The sequence below is a fragment of the Stenella coeruleoalba genome, assembly GCF_951394435.1.
Source record: "Stenella coeruleoalba genome assembly, chromosome: 5".
Classification (NCBI taxonomy): domain Eukaryota; kingdom Metazoa; phylum Chordata; class Mammalia; order Artiodactyla; family Delphinidae; genus Stenella; species Stenella coeruleoalba.
In genome coordinates, this window is record NC_137150.1 from 79,000,914 (window position 1) to 79,019,581 (window position 18,668).

Below are 18,668 nucleotides of genomic sequence, written 5' to 3' on the forward strand. Positions count from 1 at the left end.
GGGAGAATATGAGAGTGACTATACATATGCACACATATAGTATATCTTCTTGCTTTCACATAAAGTAAATTATTAAAATTTGTATGTTAAGCAAACCTTTTGTACATGTCATAAGTTTCTCAGCTGTTTTAGTGTATATTTCACAGATTTCCCCTGGGAATATTCATAGGCTATAATAAAAAACATAAGAATTGAAACTTCAAGGAGCATCCTGCCTTTTAATTATACAGTGTGTAAATATGGGACAGTCAGCCAAATGGCTGGTAAGTTCATGTGATCTGTGTTCATACAGTAAAAAAATGTATTTACTAGTGGGTAGCATACAACGCTCATTTCTTTTGGCATTCTTACCAGCTTGTAGGGAGTTAGGACCGTGCCTTGTGTTAACAAAGTATTGAATAAATACAGGGAGACTGCGCAAAAAATACTCACTGATTTGACAGTGGGCATTTCTTAAGTGTCATTTTGTTTATTGTGAAATGTATCATAATGCAAAAATATATTAAGTTTAAAGCATAATAATAAAGTGGATATCCATGTAAGTACCACTCATATTAAGAATTAGAATTAGAAGAACTACTTAATGCCCATCCCACTCACAGTCCCTCCTCCTACATCCTTTCTAGTAAGCTAAATAATCTATACTTGATTTTTCTAATGAATATTCCCATGCTTTTGATTTAGTTTTACTATGTAAACTAAAATATAGTTTAGTGTTACCTGTTTTTAAACTTTATATAAGGCAGTTACACTATATGTATTCATTATTGAGTGAAAACTCACCACTGCATGAGATTCATCCATGAGGTATGTGTAGCTCTAGTTCATTTATTGTCATTGCTAGTTAGTATATCATCGTATGACTATACCACAATTTATTTATTCTACTTTTGGATTTTTGTTTTTGCCTGCAATATTATATTATTACAGATTACATATATATCTTACAGACTACATATGTATATATTACAGACTATATATATATGTGTATATATATATAAAGAGATTCTCTAGGTTAGAGTATATGCCTTAAAGTGGAATTAGTGGGTTGTAAAATCATTAAAGGTATGCATTTCATTTTTTTAAAATTATTTATTTATTTGACTGCATTGGGTCTTAGTTGTGGCACACGGGATCTTCGTTGTGGCATGTGGGATCTTTTGTTGTGGCACGTGGGCTTCTCTCTAGTTGTGGCACTTGGGCTCCAGAGTACGTGAGCTCTGCAGTAGTTTGTGGCACGTGGGCTTAGTTGCCCCGTGGCATGTGGGATCCTAGTTCCCTGACCAGGGATCGAACCTGCATCCCCTCCATTGGGAGGTGGATTCTTTACCACTGGACCACAAGGGGAGTCCCTGGAGGTATGCATTTTAAATACTCATGTTTTTTCAAGTCATTGCTGTTGTTTTTCTTTAGAACTTAAAAAAATCCAGTGGAGTTGCATTTAGGAAGTAGAATTATCGATAAGTTCACTCTCCCTTCTTTTTCACTCTTTTCCCTTTTTCCCAGTACATGTTATACATGTACACCCTTCATCAAGGGTCTAATTTAGAATATAAGTGCTTGCTTTATTATTTAAAAATAAAAACTTTTATTTTTCATATTTTAAGTATGGATAGCTCCTGACTTTTAAATATCTGATAGTTACAACTACAAAGATCAGAGATTTCCCTTTTCAATACACCTTGCTTCTCTCTGTAAAGCTGGAATTCTACTACAAGAAGGAAAGGAAGTTTATAAATATTTGTCACCTCTAAAAATGTCCTAGTACCTCTTTGTAATATTTGCCTCCAGCTCCTCATAACCATGGATCTTCTTTCTGTCACTGTAGGCAGAAAATGTTCTAGAATTCCATATGAATTAAATTATACAGTAGGTACTTTTTTCATCTGCTTTTGCTCAGTGTAATTATTCATCCATGTTTTTATTCTTATTATTATTACTGAGTAGTATTGCATTGTATTAATATACCACTATTTGTTCATTCACCATGTTGTGGACATTTGAGTTATATCCACTTTCTGGCAGTGGCAAGAAAGCTGCTATGCACATTAGTGTACAAGTCTTTGTATGGACATATGCTTTTAATTATCTTGGGTAACTACCTAGGAGAGGGAATGATGAGTATAACTTTTTTACAATTCCACCAGCACTGGATGAGAGTTTCACTTGCTCTACATTCTCAACAAGACTTTGTATACGTAGTCCTTTTAATTTTAGCCGCCTTAGTAGGTAGTATCTTGTAGTTTTAATTAGCATTTCCCTAATGATCAGTGATATTGAGCGTCGTTTAATGTGCTTATTTGCCATCTCTGTGTCTTCTGTGAAGTATCTGGTCATATCTTTTGCCCATTTTTATTGTGTTGTCTTTCTGTTTTTGAATTATAAGAGTCCTTGTATATTCGAGATACAAGTCCTTTGAAATATGTTTTGCAAATGTTTTCTCTCAGTCTAGCTTACCTTTTGTTTTCTTAAGAGTGTCTTTTGAAGAATAAAACTTTTAAAATTTTGATTAAGTTCTGCAAGTTTTAATGAAGTCTACAGAAGTAGAAACAAAATCCTGAAATTCTTACTTTGCCGTGATTATTCGCCACAAATCAAGTACTTATCATTACATTCTACTCCTCCTGCACAACTATCCTTGAATTGTAAATGGCTTAACATTTTATTTTAACAAACTTGTTTTATATCAGGCCCTAGAGTTATAAAGATGGGCAATAAATGTCATCTTTCTTCAAAGTGCTCATTTTAGTATTTAGTGTTTCTTCCCATCATCTACTTTGTGCACTCAGGTCCATATACTTTCCTTTGTCTGGTGCCTAATACAGCTCTGGAGGCAATGAAGTACTTGATATATTTTCATCTTGTATTATAGTTATACTTTTTTCCACACACGAATAAGTAAGTTTATCATAGCAGGAAATCTCTTGTTCTTTGTATCCTTCATATACCATAGTGTAGTTCCTAGTACACAGAGACACTCACTTAATATTCAGTGATTGAATGGAATTATTGATGACCATGTTTGACTAAGATCCTCCTAAATATCAACAGTTTATTAATAATAAAACCTTTGGCTTACTTAATGAATAAAAGATACTCTCATTTCAGATGCCATCATTGCAATAGATTGTTTTTCTAGACAGAACAAGGATTTTTACTTGAATATTTTTGAGTGATCTTTCTTTTACAAGCCTGATTTAACATTACTATTATCATAAATGTCCGTATACGGTAGTCTAGCATGGGTTCTGTAGTCAGTTAGAAATTAAAGTCTTTTTATAAAGTCTGCTCTATTTAATGAGCTGTGTATTTTATAACTTTGGGATTCCTTTTTCCAGTAAAACCAGTACATTAAGACATAAAGACTATATTTGTAAGTACATAGAAAAATACGGCAATAACTTGCTTTCTTTATCTAGGTCCTGGGGACACCAACAAGGGAGCAAATTAGAGAAATGAACCCAAACTACACAGAATTCAAATTCCCTCAAATTAAGGCACATCCTTGGACTAAGGTGAGTCAAAAGAGTTTTTTAAAAAGCACATTAACCAGTAGTTAACTAGAAGTTGGATTTCTCTTTGTTCTTAAAGTAAACTATTTCGAGACTAGATGGCTGCCAGAGTACAAAGTACAATAGCACTTCTGCACGTAAAGATAATTAGATAGCTGTACTTCAGTGTTTCATTGACCATATAGTTTCATCCCCACTGACTTCCTATAGAAAGTTTTCAGCCTGGGTTTTTGTTTGTAGGATCAGGACAATACATATACATAGCATTCAAATAAAGAATTTCATTAGGAGCAGGATCTTATATATAAATTTTGACTACTTAAAATTCAGAAGTAATTTCTTTACATAGTTAGAAGTGTTTATTATTAGTTCAGTATCATATAGCATATGAAAATATACATTTTATATATTTTTATTTTTTTAACTGTTAATATATAGACCATATTATAGATGATATTTTGTGTTCTTTTGTTTACTTTCCTATTGGTGTTTTGGGAGCAGGAATAAAATGAAGATTTGATCATACTAGTAGTATACATTGAAAGCAATTAATATGTCAACAGCGTGTCACTAGCCATTGGAAAAGCCTAACCGCAACATTTAGACGGAGCCAATTCTAAGAGCCATAAGTACTAATTTATGAGAAGACTTTATTTTTTGCTTTGATACTTAATTGAGATGATTCTAGAGAGATTTTATTACGAAGTTGTTTTCATGTCAGTTTGATTTGTGAGATTGTATGCAGAGGGAAAAGAAAAAAATCTCAACAGGGTTTATAGCTAGAGTGAATCTCTCATTTTATAGATTCTGAAACTCTGGCTAAACATGTCAAATGACTTATCAAAGATTCCATAGGTGGCTGTGACAAAGCCAGGATTAAGCTGCTTCTCGTGTGTGTGTGTGTGTGTGTGTGTGTGTGTGTGTGTGTGTGTGTGTGTGTGTGTGTGTGTGTGTGTGTGTGTGTGTGTGTGTGTTTAATGCCTGGTCTTTTAAACTTCTAGTTACGTGCTATGCATGCATCGCCCTTCCCAATTTACTTACATTTCATTATATATTTTGTGGGTTGGAAGTTTTCAGCTTTTTAATATGTATTTCAAGCAGAGACTTTGTATATTTAAAAATTTATATATATAACATGTTTTGATCATGTTCATTTAATTGGTTATAGATCTTTTATAATAAGAGGTGAAGTAATTTAGGGCTAGGTAAAATAATTTACAATTTTAGATTAAAAGTAGGTCTCTTTCTATAAGTTGTATTATGATTCAAGTTACTTTCCTTCGAGTTAATCACTATCTTCACTTCTCTTCACTTCTCTTCACCTCTCTTCACTTCAGAAAATCCTCTTATTACTAATTATTTATTATTTAGAATCAAAGACCTCAGTAATATTTTAGTGCCAGAGCTATAGGTTGTAGCTTTCACTAAGATGTTGCCCTCTCCCCCACCCTCTTTTTAAGTTTACAATAAACACTAAATATTCTGAGGTAAATCATTCTTTGGTCTTTGTACTTCAAGTTTATTTTGAATCTGGTTCAGAAGATATTTAGTGTCTCTCACTTATTCTAAACTCAGAGAATCCTAGGTGGCCTGTTTGGATTTAGAAGCTGAGTTACAGTTTGAATCCAGCAAAGTTACTCCAAGTTAAAGTGTTTGTAACAAGTGATTTCAACCATGTTAAAGAGAAACAAAAAGCAATTAGTAGTTAGGGTAAGAAGAGTGTAGGTGATTTTATTTTCTTTGTTCTGCATTTCTATATTTCCATATTTTATTTAATAAGCATGTTATTTTTAGGAAGAAAGAAAAGTAAAATTCTTTTTGGTTGAATCTAATCTTAGTATTCATCACATGTATAGAGTTTCTGACCAATATAATGTTGAAACGAGGTCATGAGATCTTATTTAGTAGTCCTTGTCCTCAATTTTTTTTTTTTTAGTCAAGACTGACACCAGTATTAGTGTGTGTCATATTCTGCATTTTTTTCCCCTGGATTATATCTCTTCAAGTATTAGCCGGGATGGTATGTGGGGAATGATTTATTATAATTACCATGCAGGCAATTGAAGATTTGTGGTGAATTTGCATGCTTTACATCTTCTTTTGCCTTTGTGGATTCCTGATGTTTCTATATCTTACACTAATGCTTTTCAAACCTGAATAATCTATACAAAGCCCTTTTACTTGTTTGTTTTATTTAGGCTTCCATTCCTGTACCATGTGTAGAATAATAACTCAATTCTCCTACCTATTTTGTCTCTTCAAACTCTTGTGAACTCTTCATTCATATATGTAACATAATTGGGTTCTCACTTGGTACAAATGCATTTATTATGTAATAGTACACATATATTAATTTCTTAATAGTGCACACCATTAGGTTGCTGTTATTGTGGGTGTAAACACAAAACCAAATTCAGACATAGAAATTCCATGGCACTACTCTGTCATTCAGGTGATCCAGAATATATTGATTTTTAAAAGTAGATTATAATTGGGGCTTCCCTGGTTGCGCAGTGGTTGAGAGTCCGCCTGCCAATGCATGGGACACGGGTTCGTGGCCCGGTCTGGGAAGATCCCACATGCCGCGGAGCAGCTGGGCCTGTGAGCCATGGCCACTGAGCCTGCGCATCCGGAGCCTGTGCTCCGCAACGGGAGAGGCCACAACAGTGAGAGGACCCACGTACCACAAAAAAAAAAAAAAAAAAAAGTAGATTATTATCAACATAATAATAAAAAATTTTAAATTTCTAGAGGGAACTCAGTCCCCTCTCCCCTGCCTTGTGATAGTGAACACCAACTTGAGAAATGCTTTCCTATGCTAGGCAGTCAATGGAGTTATTATTTTAAAACATACAAAATGTTCGCTAAAGAGAAGAGCTTTTTGCCTTTGGAGGGCAGGTAAACGGGAGTCTGGAAACAAAACCTGCTTTGCCTTTATTGAGGTCTTCTGTTAAAACCCACTTTAGCCCCATTTCCTGAAGCTGTGAGCATGTAAACCCTCCTTTCCTATGTGGCAGTGTAGTACAACTATATCCCCAGATCTGGGAGCTCTTGTTCTCAAAAAATGTAGGCAGACAAAAAGATCAAGGGAGAAAATGTCTACCATGGAAACATTGAGGTGAAGGTATTAAGATGTGTAAGAAAGATAACAAACAGAAGAACAAAACAATGAAATAATCCTAGTGTGATATATAGCAGGAATCTTGAGAATTTAGAAATCCAATAAGATGGCCTTGACTATTACTTAATAGCCATAACAACCTAATTCATTGGATAAGCATTTGAGGCTTAAGTTGGAAAGGAAATATGTTCTAATGTTTTGAAACAGGGACCAATATTGAGAGTGAGGGTGGGGAGGATAAATACCTCCCCACTGGTGTATGGTGTATACTTAAAAGAATAAAAGCCAGATGGGAAGCAAAAGGAAGTGATAATAAAAGTAAATTGAAAAAAAATAAATTGAGAATTAAACAGAGATGGTGATTGGTTGGAAGAAGAGAAGAAGCTGAAATATTCTGCATTTGGTACATGGAGATTTGGTCAAATGACAGTTCTTTTAGGTATGAAGTAATGATCTAGTTTAAGCACTTCTCCCATTCCTTGTGCTTAAAATTTTTTTTGTTTTTGTCTTTTTTGTTTTGTTTTGTTTTGGTAAGATAGCAATTAGCTGTTGTGTCTTTTCTCCAAATTCTTTTGAAAACAAAGTATGCATATAAAGGATTATTTCATTTTAGTTCAGAGTAAATGTAAAGATTGTACCTCCAGTGTAGTTCTGTGATTTGTCCTCTCTATCTCCACTGCCCTGACTTTAGTTTAGCCCATCATCGTATCATAGAATTGTTAAAACAACCTCCTACATCCTAAGTTCCCTCCTTCATATCTTTCACATCCTCATTGCTGTCAAAGTCAGCTTTCTTAAAAGCACATGTGATACTGTCACTTCTATTTAAAATTTTTCTGATTCCTCATTGCCTTTAGGAAAATTTGACATACTATACACATAAAGACAAGAGTGATCATGTGTCCCAATTTATGCTTGTCCAGTGAAATTATTAATGCCACGTTCCTTCACACTCTTCACTGTCCTAGTTTGGGTGACAGATTATCCAGTCACTCTGCTCCTAATCATTTCTGCTTTTTCTTTCCAGAAAAACAAGAGATTTAGTTCTTTGTCCTGCTCTTAACTTTTTCTGAGGCATCTAGTCCATTAAACCCAGTCTTTCCCAAGTGCTCCAACTCCTTCACCCTTAAATGCATACAGTTAAACAATGAATTTAAAAGCTTAGTGTTTAGTTGAGGTAGATTAAGGGTTTCTGATAAGGTTACATTGTAATAGTTATATAAATTTCTTCCCAATTTTGAGTAACGTTTTGTTTAAAGTTAAAACAAGTATTCCCCTTTATCCCAGTAATAAGTAATCCTGTGAGGTCAGTTAGATAACACAGATATCTGTATATTCTTTCAGAGTAATGAAATTCATAAATGATGTATCTGGTTAGTAGAAGGAAGTAGATTAGAATCCCAAGGGCCTTGGTCTCTTTCTGTTGACCTATTGCTGTTTAATATGTTAGCTACATATGACAGTGTTGTCCTCACTTTGAAGGGATCATGCAGTCATGCTGAATTTTTTTGGTCTAATCAAACTGTTCTCCTAATGATCCCCCAGAGAAGCCACATTCGTTTCTACCGCTTCCTAGTGAACACTCTTTTTTTCTCTGCTTACCAAGTCTTGACCTTCTGTTAAGACCTCAAATCTCACTTCTCCCGTGAAACATTTTCTAATTATCCAAATTCTACATGATTATTCCCACCACATAACTCCTGTAGTAGCTGTCAATTCATACCATATGTATTGTAGCAGTTTCTAATTTCTCTTTTGTAATGGTAGTAATAAAATGAATATTCCCTCAAAATGTTTGTTGCTGAGTTTTTGGCATACATGAGTATGTATGCCAAAACTTAATATTAAGTATTAAGTTTACTTAATACTTGATTGTCTTTAGGGTATGTGAGGACCTTGGATCATTGGTTAAGTATCCTAGAAAGCCTTATCTACAAAAATCAATCCTTACATACTTGATTTCTTAGAACACAGTCCACATGCTGTGAAATGAATGAATACTAGTGTTTCCAGCTAGCTAATAGAGTAAGCAGAAAATTGAGGTCATTTCAGCCATCAAGGACTCAGACCAGATGAACTGCTTATTATATGTATTATTCTCTATGCTTAAAGCTAAACCAAAAAGCCCCACTATAATATTTTTTTAAAGACTTTTCTTCATAATGTTGGTTTTTATTCCCTGAGCCTTTGAGTACAAGATTTTTCACTTGGTAAACTTACCTGTTCTAACTACAGTTTCACATGTTACCAAAAATGTCTTCAGAGGGTCTTAGCGCAAAACAAAAATTGCTGTCAAACTTTTTTTTTTTGCAAGTCCACTCTACCTTTTCTGGTCTGTCTGCCTTGTTTTGCTCACATGTATTCCAGAAAGCATAAAACTGTGTTGGGGATTTCTATTGGTTCCTAAGTCTGCCACTTGTCTGTTTTGTTCTATTGCTTAGGTAATCAATTTGTATATTATTACTCAACCCCATCTGCATGCTGACCTCAACTAGTACATTATCAATTATCTCATAAATATACTACGTTCTCTACTGAATTTTCTACCTACATCACCTATTTTCCTATGTGAATAGACCTCCTCACTTTTCTGTTTATACTGGCTTTACCGCTATTTCTTTGGAAACTATTGCACATTAAAATCCAGCTACTAGTGTGGCTAGTCCATATGTGGGAAGAATAATATAAAAAAGAAAGAATGCTAAGACATAAGTTTCAAGATCACTTGTGGGGAGCAGAGGATAGGGTTGAGGGTGGATTGAAAAAGAAGGCAAAAATCTGCTTCTGACTTAATCATTTGTTCTTTAAAACACTTATCTCCTGTGTAATCAGTGCTGTGCTGGCTACCATAAAGGATGCAAAAGAACTAAAATATATAGTCCTCCTCTTTGAAAAACTTAGAGATGATATAACTGACTCAGTTGAAGCAAGTATTGAATAATATATATAACCATATACTTGATTATGTACTATTGGTATTCAAAGTTGTTTCACATACTATAGGTATTATAGGGAAGAGTTCCAGCATGGGTGGTGGAGGGGAAAAGGAAGCCTCCTTTAAGGGTGATAGAAGGGCTAGGGGGAATGAGGGTGGGTACTTTTGAAGGAGGATTTAGATCTGCTTAGGTGTCGCTTAAGTTAGGAATTGCTGTAGTTTAGGGGAATATCCCTTAAGATAAGGAGGTGTGGATGAAAAGAAAATATTATATTCTTAGGAAGATCAAGCTGACTATAGTCACCATTTTATGAACAATGAAAGATTAAATTGGATAAGTGGACATTTGGTAATTCACACTTCTATAGTATAGTACTATTTTATCAGTAAATGAGATTAGAGGGAGAAATTTCATTTCATAGTTAAATGCTGATATCAATACACATATGATATTCCTTATGTGTATTAGAGCTCAGGAAATCTCCATAAGCCTTTTAATTAGTGCAGCTGAAATGTATTGAATGCTGGCTCTGCTGTGGCTAAGGAAAGGATGTTTTTGTTTCTTATGAATTATGTACTGCACATGAGCACTTCAGTAGACTTAAGTTCTTTTCTTAATTAACTTGATTAATTAGCATAGTTAACTAGTCAACAAATCCATGGCATTGTCTCACTTTTAGTCCTGTATTTAAGGCTTACAAATTGCAAATAATTTTATATATTAGGGTTGCTCTTCAGGAATGTTCATGGTGTATCAGTTTTTAGCATTGGATGCTTGTGTATTTTGGGTATGACCAGAGAACAGTGTCGTCTGTATTGTACATTTATCACAATGAAAACTTGGGAGGAGTAGCTGTTTGAAACAGGCACAGTACTTGTTCTGCATTCTACTTAGATTAATTATCATTGCTCATAGGCATTCTTACATTGCTCTGGTTGGCTGTTTAATACAGTGGAATTGTTGAAAGCTGATGCTATGAGAATCAACCATAGGCCTTGATGTGGTATATATGACCATTTATAAATGATAATTTTAAGGGGCTTATGATTCAGTCATAACAGCTCCAGGTTGAAATTTGATGTTTGATGGCAAAAGTCTATTCTAGGACGTGTAAAGGAGAAAATTACCTCTGTCCTTTCTGAGTTATCCAAATACAAATTTATTTTGAATAATTCTTCTGTTAAGGACTCATTTGCATTTGTTCAGTACCACAGATAATTTATTTTGGAAAAAAATGAATTTTTTCTCTCAGTTTCTTCTGTAGACTAGTATTTGTGATGAGAGTTTGTTTCAATTTAAGAAAATGAGTTGCTGCACAGGTGAGGTAGTATTTGAATCACTTAAAAGTTCATGTCAGTGTTTTGATTCTTTTCAGTTTTTCCTTTCTCTTTTGTTTTCTTTCCTTTTGTTTATTTATTTTTTGCTTTGTTCTGTTTTGTTTTATTTATTTATTTTTGGTTTTAGTTTTTACAGGGGGTGTTTTGGGCTCTTCATGGCCTTGCTGACATTCTTGGCTGGCCATATTTAGTCTGCGCACTAATTATTAGTTGGCCCAGTTGAGTCTTACTTTGTGCTCTCAGTTTTTTGAGTCTGGTTTTCTATTTTTGTCCACCTGGTTGTGTTTTAAGTTCATGAGAGATTTTTATCCTGATGGGCCGGATTTTAATCCGTGTACTAAATTTTAGTCTGCAGACTAAAAATAATCCGCGGATTATTTATTTTTGCAAAATATTTAATTCCCCCACTGGAAACTATCCTAAAAGAATGTTAAATTCTCTTAGAATAGCCAAGGGAATTCACAGCTACTGGTGAGGTCTGCCATTTTTTGTTCTCAATACCTAGACATAATAGACCCTACTACCTCCCTTTTGCATAATTGGCTCCGTTGTGCCTAGGTGTTGGTGTACATTACTATGCATGTCACCTATAACTGTGACTGTCCCTTAGTTGTATTGTTCATTGTATATATTTTTGTTTAGCTTTTGGTGGGTGAATTGGGCATATTTGCAGATGGAACTGTGTTGAATTTGTAGTGCTCAAAGATACAGAATTTTTTTCAGTGAGTTTTTCCAAAAAGAAAGAATGTTCATTATTTTTCCTAAGTAATGGGTGCAAGGGTATTAGGGGGCAAAGCCCACAATAGAAAAAGTAAGTTTATACCCGCACTCCTGAGGTGATATGTCAATTTCCTGAAGAGTCCTCTAAGATAATGAGAATGTCAGTAAACATCTCTTAGCAGGGAAGTCAATCCAAAATGGAGAATAATCCGCGGTGGCCTGATCCTTCTTAGCTCACACAAATTGAAAATATCTGGCTTGAAATCTATAGTAATATAAATTAAATATATTTATTACTTTTCTCTCATCACTAATAATTTAGCAAAAAATGTTTATACTGTGTACTGAAATTCATTAATAGAGAAAATTAGCAAATTGGGAACTTGTATCTTTAAAAGCAGTCTGATATGCCCCCTCCCAAGCCATGTCAATGGACAATGAATCCAGGTCGTAGAAGACCAAACAGTTTACTTTGGGAACTTTACTTCTAGATTTCATTTTGATTTTAACTTTTTTTGGTTTTGTATTTTTTTAATAAACGCACTGGCATCGGAACATAATTAACTAAAATTAAAATGTTTCTTTACTGTGCCTCACCATTGCGCAATCAAATTTTTTTTGCATACACTGTGGTGAAATAATTTTTAAAACTTGGACTTGCTACTGTGGAGACTGATGTTTAAAGTTTATAACTGTATAAACATTTTCTATGTCCCCCCCCCACACCATGGATTTCTTATAACATTGGATATATTTTTCCTTGCTGGACTATTCTCTTTTGGATTGACTTCCCCTGTTTGGATTATTTCACTGCATTCTCATCTTTAGGATTCGTCAGGAACAGGACATTTCACCTCAGGAGTTCGGGTATGTACTTAATTTTTTTTTCCCAAAATTTCAGGGCAGGTCTATAAAACTAGGGGGAAAACTTTTTTTGAAAGGCTAAATAGTTATTCATTCTTGAAATGTAATAGTAAAAACAATGTAGGTAGCTGTGATTTCTGTTTTTACTCACTGTATGGTATAGGTTTTGCTTATAGTATATTTAGATTGTCAGTTTCCTGAGTGATTTATTGACATCTAAGCTGAAGTTTAGGAGTTGAGGGGTTTAAAAATTATTATTTTTACAAGAATAAATATTGACAAAGATCCACAGAACCAAAGATTCCGAGTGTTAGGCAATTTAAATGAGTAAGGAATGAAAAGCAGCAGAAACTAAAAGCCAAGGACTTCCATGGCAGTCCAGGGGTCAAGACTCTGTATTTCCACTGAAGTGGGGACGGGTTCGATCCCTGGTTGGGGAAGTTCTGCATGCCGCGCATTGCGGCCAAAAAAAAAAAAAGAAGCCAAATCTCAATAGTTACTGATTTCCTTTTCTTTAGACACAGACATAATTCAGAAGAGCTATTTCTAGTTTGGCCTGTAATTTTTGAAAGTTGCATGCTACCACACCCAGTCTTATGGTCAGAAATCTGGACTTTGGGTACACTGGGTTTTGACCCCGCATAATTTTCCGCTTAACCTTTATCCATAGATTACTGAACCAAGACTTTTCTCATCAAGAATCTCTCAAGGGGTTTAAATTAATAATGGATACATTTTTAAAAGGCGGGTTAAGTCTTAATTTTAGGCTCTTGGTATGAATTCTTTTCTTTATTGTTTTTAACTCTTTGATACTGTGAGTTAGGATTCCCTGGCAAGAATAAGCTAATATGTGTCTTAGTACCAACATGGATGGTCACTTGTAGCCAGTAAGAAACCAGAAAGATGTGGATGACTTTTTTTTTTAATAATCAGAAATAAGCTTACAATACTGATTTATTAATAGCAATAACACAAATTTTTTTTTCATTTAAACTACACTCACTGTGTAGCTTCCCTGCATTTGAATGTTAGAAGATATTTATTTCTGCTTTTGGTGGTGGTACTTTTAATTCTACTTATGTGTTACCATATTGGTGCAGAGACATTTTTATTAGACTAGCTAGCAAAATAAATCCATATGCTGTCAAATGCAAATTGCCCTCAGAGCAATGTCAGTAGTGCTTAATATTTTTACGAAAAATTTTCTAAATATTTCCACTGATTATTTTCTTTCACACTTTGATTGTGGTTCTGGCTGGGGAGCAAGAAAGGGGAAAATGACTAAGAACAGTGTAAGATCTAAACATTTCAAATAATACAGTAACTCCTTGACTGAGGCAAGTCAGATTACTCAAAAGAATAAAGATAAAGCAGTTTTTGACCTTAGAGGGTTTTCTAACAAGCCAAATAAATTAACTAAGGCCTTTAATATTCGGAAGTAAATTTCTAATATCCTACCCAAGCCAATCTCTCAATTTCCATGGAAAATATCTTTATTAATAATAAACTTTGTGTAAAAACAAAAGGAATAAAAAAAGATTTTCAGAGTAGAGTACTCTTATAAATAGTCTCTTATAACCTAAGGAGTCTGTAGTAGTAACCAGTTCTGCTTTCAGCCTAGGTGAATAGACAAATGTTACATGAGCCTTTCTCGTTAGGAAAACTTAAGCCTCCCAGGCTCCTCTGTGCCTTGTCACAATCTACATGTTCTTTCCTCACTTTTAGGTCTATTTCCCTCCATTTTTACACATCTCTTTCTCTTTATGTGTCTGTCCACCTCCACCACTGCCACTACTACACCTTCTATTTGATTCTGTGTTCTTCCTGTCAAGGGGTATATGTTTCATTTTTCTTTAGTTTCAAAGGCTTTCTGTTCGTTTATTTGTTTTTCACCTTCTGCTTTTATTCTTTAACTGTCCATAATTTAGAACACAGTATATTTTTCATAGTTTCATGTATTTATTAGGAGTTTTAAGACATAGATGAGTAGAAAGCTTTCTATTCCTTTAAGCAAATTTATTTATTTGCATTTTGCTTCAGTATAGCTTTCAGTTTACTTTTTCTGTGAATTAATAGCTCTTAATGAAAAATACATTTCTCTATTCCTGATTAAAACCCTAGAATATTTATTCAAATGAGGGTAAACTGGCCGTGTTCACGACAACCGCTACCTGAGAAAACAGTTTTGGACATTTTGCGAAGTTCTGGATATTCAAGAATTTCTTCAAATAATAATAGTCTCTGCTTATTGAAGAATTAATACCAAATCATTAATATTTATAGACTAAGAGTAAAACAGCTTTTCTTTTTTAAAAGATATTAATTGCCAAAATTTGAACAGCGCTGTCCATTATCCATAATCGTTCTGCTAAAAAAATCACACAAAAGAGGCAACGTTTTATCTGTTGCCACAGCAGTCAAAACTTTAAAATTAATTTTGTATTCTCCTAGTTGCGCTTGCCTCCAGAACTCAGGCTTTCTTTTGTGCCTGTCACATTTTGTGTGCATGTTTGATTGTACTGCTTTATGATCAGCATATATAGATTTTTTTCCATTTCCCCTAGTTTTTTCTCTGAGCTTTTCTCATATAGTCTTTAATTAGCGGTTCACATCACTGTGGTAAATCATGTGCAGTTAACTCCTTTCATTCTAGAAGGTTCCTTTCACAAATGCAACCATGTTTTTGTACATGGTGGGAATTAACTCAGTACTCAGAGGATAATTTGCTAAGATTCTTACAAGGAAACATTAATTGTACCTTCTCTTTTTTTATACCGTAGGTCTTCCGACCTCGAACTCCACCAGAGGCGATTGCACTATGTAGCCGTCTGCTGGAGTATACCCCAACTGCCCGATTGACACCACTGGAAGCTTGTGCACATTCATTTTTTGATGAATTACGGGACCCAAATGTCAAACTACCAAATGGGCGAGACACACCTGCACTCTTCAACTTCACCACTCAAGGTAACTTCTAACACTTAATTCTTTTACCATTTCTGGGAAAATTACACATGTGTGTGAAGTGACACTCTGTTAATTAAATCTGTGTAGGATAAAAGTAGGCATATTAAGTACTTATGCAGGTAGGAAGCATCCTATCTAACCACTTATTAGGCTACCACTTGTATGGTTTTGAACAAAATAATGGCAGGCAAAAAGTTTCAAATAGGCATAGCTTCTCTAATTTTTAGCAGATTATGATAAATCTTGGCACTGGAGAAGTTATATAGAGATTTCACTGAGTGAGGTTTATCACTAGTAAGACTAATGTATAATTTAACCTTCAGCTTTGTATATAAAAGTTAGAATATTAAAATTTCTTGCTTCCCAAGGATTTATATCAAGTTTTTTTAACCTGGGAATAAATTGGTGGCTGTATTTTTGTAATTTTAGACATTATACAGATGGGGAAAACTAGAGTCCTATAAACCCCTTCTTGGAACTTAATATAACTTTATATATAAGGGATGTAGAAGAGAAATTCTCATCCCTTCTGGGCTTGGCATCATTGCTGCTGAGAAAACACTGATTGGAAAACTAAGTTTGTGCATTGGTGGTTTCTAAAAAGCCCAGGGATAGTCATTTCTTCACCATTTCTATGTTCGTTTTTCATTCATTCATCAACCACACTGCCTCTGATGATATGATTTTCTTCCTAAACTGAACATTAAATGTGTACAATTCCCTATAGATAAAACAAGGAATAAATAGATTGCTTGTTTTCATTGATCAGTCAAGCTAAAAATATAGAAGGGGGATGGAGAGCTTTCTGTGATCAGGAAATAGATATATTTCCTTTATTATAAAGCCAATTTTTCCCCCATATTTAAACTTTTCTAAAATTGATTGTGGAAAAATGTGCTGCTTAAACTTTAGATTTGGAACATCTAAGTTGCTAGTAAAATAGACCTGGATGATTCAGTTGACTATAATCTTAAGCTGTCACTATTACGTAATGCTGGCAATGCTGATGTAGTCTACGTTCATCTAAGAAAAATGTTCAGGTATCCTGGGACTATTAATTTTGACTAGGGTTGATCAGAAATCACTTGGAATGTTGTTTTAAGTCCTGACTATGCCTCTCTAAGAAGAATGTTAATGAATGCCAGGTAGGGTATACAAAGGAGCAGAATTGGATATAGAGCCTGGAAAAGTGAAGACTTAAGGGACTCCTGAGAAAAATACCTCAAATAAAGACCTCAGCCCCTGGCATAAATAGAGACTAAATAAAATTATTGATGAATCAATAAAGAAGTTTTCAGCTGGTAATAATGGAACAAGCTGTTTTCAGAATATTGATCTGTATATCGGGGAAAAGCTGGATGATGTCAAATATTGTAGATAAGATGATTCTGATTTGGAAGAAGGATAGACTGGGAGACTCTTGGCCTCTTCCAGAACAGAAATTCATTGATTCCATGTCATACAAGTTTTAGACCTCTTGAGAAAATAAATTTTATTTTTAATTCTTACTGCTTTTGTTTTAATCGAGTAATACATGTAGATGGAAGAAAATGTTGAAAATGCAGAGGAGGTAGAGAAAATTAAAATCACAATCCCGAAGTACTTTTAGTCTTCAAAATAATCACTTTTAGCATTTTATGGTGTAGCTCTTTTCAGTCTTTTTTCTAATGCTAAAACTGTTAATCCTTGAATATAAAGTGATCCTCTATTTTCCCATTTAGAAGATCCCAAAAGGGTTCTTTTTGTTAACTTGAATATATTGAAAATTATATATTATGTAAAGTTAATATTAGGTTAGGAATTTATTTTACATCTCAAATTTCATAAAACAATTTTTTTCAAACTGTATATGCATCTTTTACATCTGTGTCTTTGTTATCAGTAGAGCTACTTTTTGAACCATCTATATAGTTTTTTAGGTTACATCACCTAAAGTTTTTAATATGAAGCACTTTTTGAATCTGTCTGAGACCGCCATTGGAAATTCTACATGTACCATTTACATAGCATGATACATTTTTTTCCTTTTTGTACTGTAGGTATATGTTTATTGTCTGCATAATATAATTATTTAGTGGATTGCTTTTTAAAGTGGTATCTAAAAGGCTTTTGTATACAGTGACATCCAGTGGAACTGTGGAGTCTTGACATCAGAAACTACTAAGTCAGTGCTAAATTTCTTTACCTCTTTTTTTTACCATTTCTGTCAGGTAACTTTAAAGTTTCCCAAATTTTGAAGGGAAACTTGATTGTGTTTTTTTCCATGCTAAGTATCTTCTCCAGCAAGTACTTTGTTTCTCAGAATACACAAATCAAGACAGCCCCTTGTCAAGTGAACAACTTGGTAGAAACTCAAATGCATACAAGGTGATATTTATGATGGATACATTTTGGAGAATAATTCTCCTTAAATTGAGACATATTTTGATACATACTCTTCAATGTGTGTGTGCACCTGTATGTGTTGATTGAAAATGAGATGCTGCTTAAACCTTTCTTTGATCAGATTTTAAAATCCAGGATTCAGTTTCACTGTTCCCATGCACTATTTTTGAAGTAATTACATTTAACTCTTTAGTCACTGGCTAATAATTTTCTATTATTACTAAAGAAAATAAAATTTAAAACAACTAAGTTTGTTATTTTATGAATTTCTAAGCTTTTTAAAAAACTGAGATAAAATTCACATAGCATGAGATGAACCATTTTAAAGTAAACAATCCAGTGGTGTTAATACATTCACAGTGTTGTGCAGCTATCACTTCTGTCAAATTCCAAAACATTTTCATTGCTCCTGAAGAAAACTCCATACGCATTAAGCACTCAGTCTCCATTAATCCCTCCTTCAGCCCTTGGTAGCCACCAATCTGCTTTCTGTCTCTATAGATTTCCCTATTCTGGGTATTTCATATGATGGAATCACATAATGTGGTATTCTTTCACTTAGCATGTTTTCAGAGCTCATCCATGTTGTAGCATGTATCAGTATTTCATTCCTTTTTATGGCAGAATAATATTTCATTATATCATGTCTTAATCAGTTCAGGCAACTATAACAAAATACCATAGACTAGGTGGATTAAGCAGCAAACATTATTTTTTTTAAACATCTTTATTGCAGTATAATTGCCTTACAATGGTGTGTTAGTTTCTGCTGTATAAAAAAGTGAATCAGCTATACATATACATATATCCCCATATCTCCTCCCTC

General features: G+C 34.0%; 1 protein-coding gene across 4 annotated transcripts in view; it reads left to right on the top strand.

Annotated features, from left to right (window-relative positions):
• The window catches only part of GSK3B (glycogen synthase kinase 3 beta), a 201,696-nt gene that overhangs the window by 151,636 nt on the left and 31,392 nt on the right, over positions 1-18,668 (top strand). For 3 of the 4 annotated variants that reach the window (XM_079923165.1, XM_079923167.1, XM_079923164.1), the window contains exons 8-10: positions 3,420-3,515; positions 12,455-12,493; positions 15,271-15,457. In XM_079923165.1, the coding sequence (XP_079779291.1) occupies positions 3,420-3,515; positions 12,455-12,493; positions 15,271-15,457 (322 nt within the window). The remainder of the gene's footprint in view (positions 1-3,419; positions 3,516-12,454; positions 12,494-15,270; positions 15,458-18,668) is intronic. The other variant, XM_079923166.1, reaches the window with a different exon arrangement.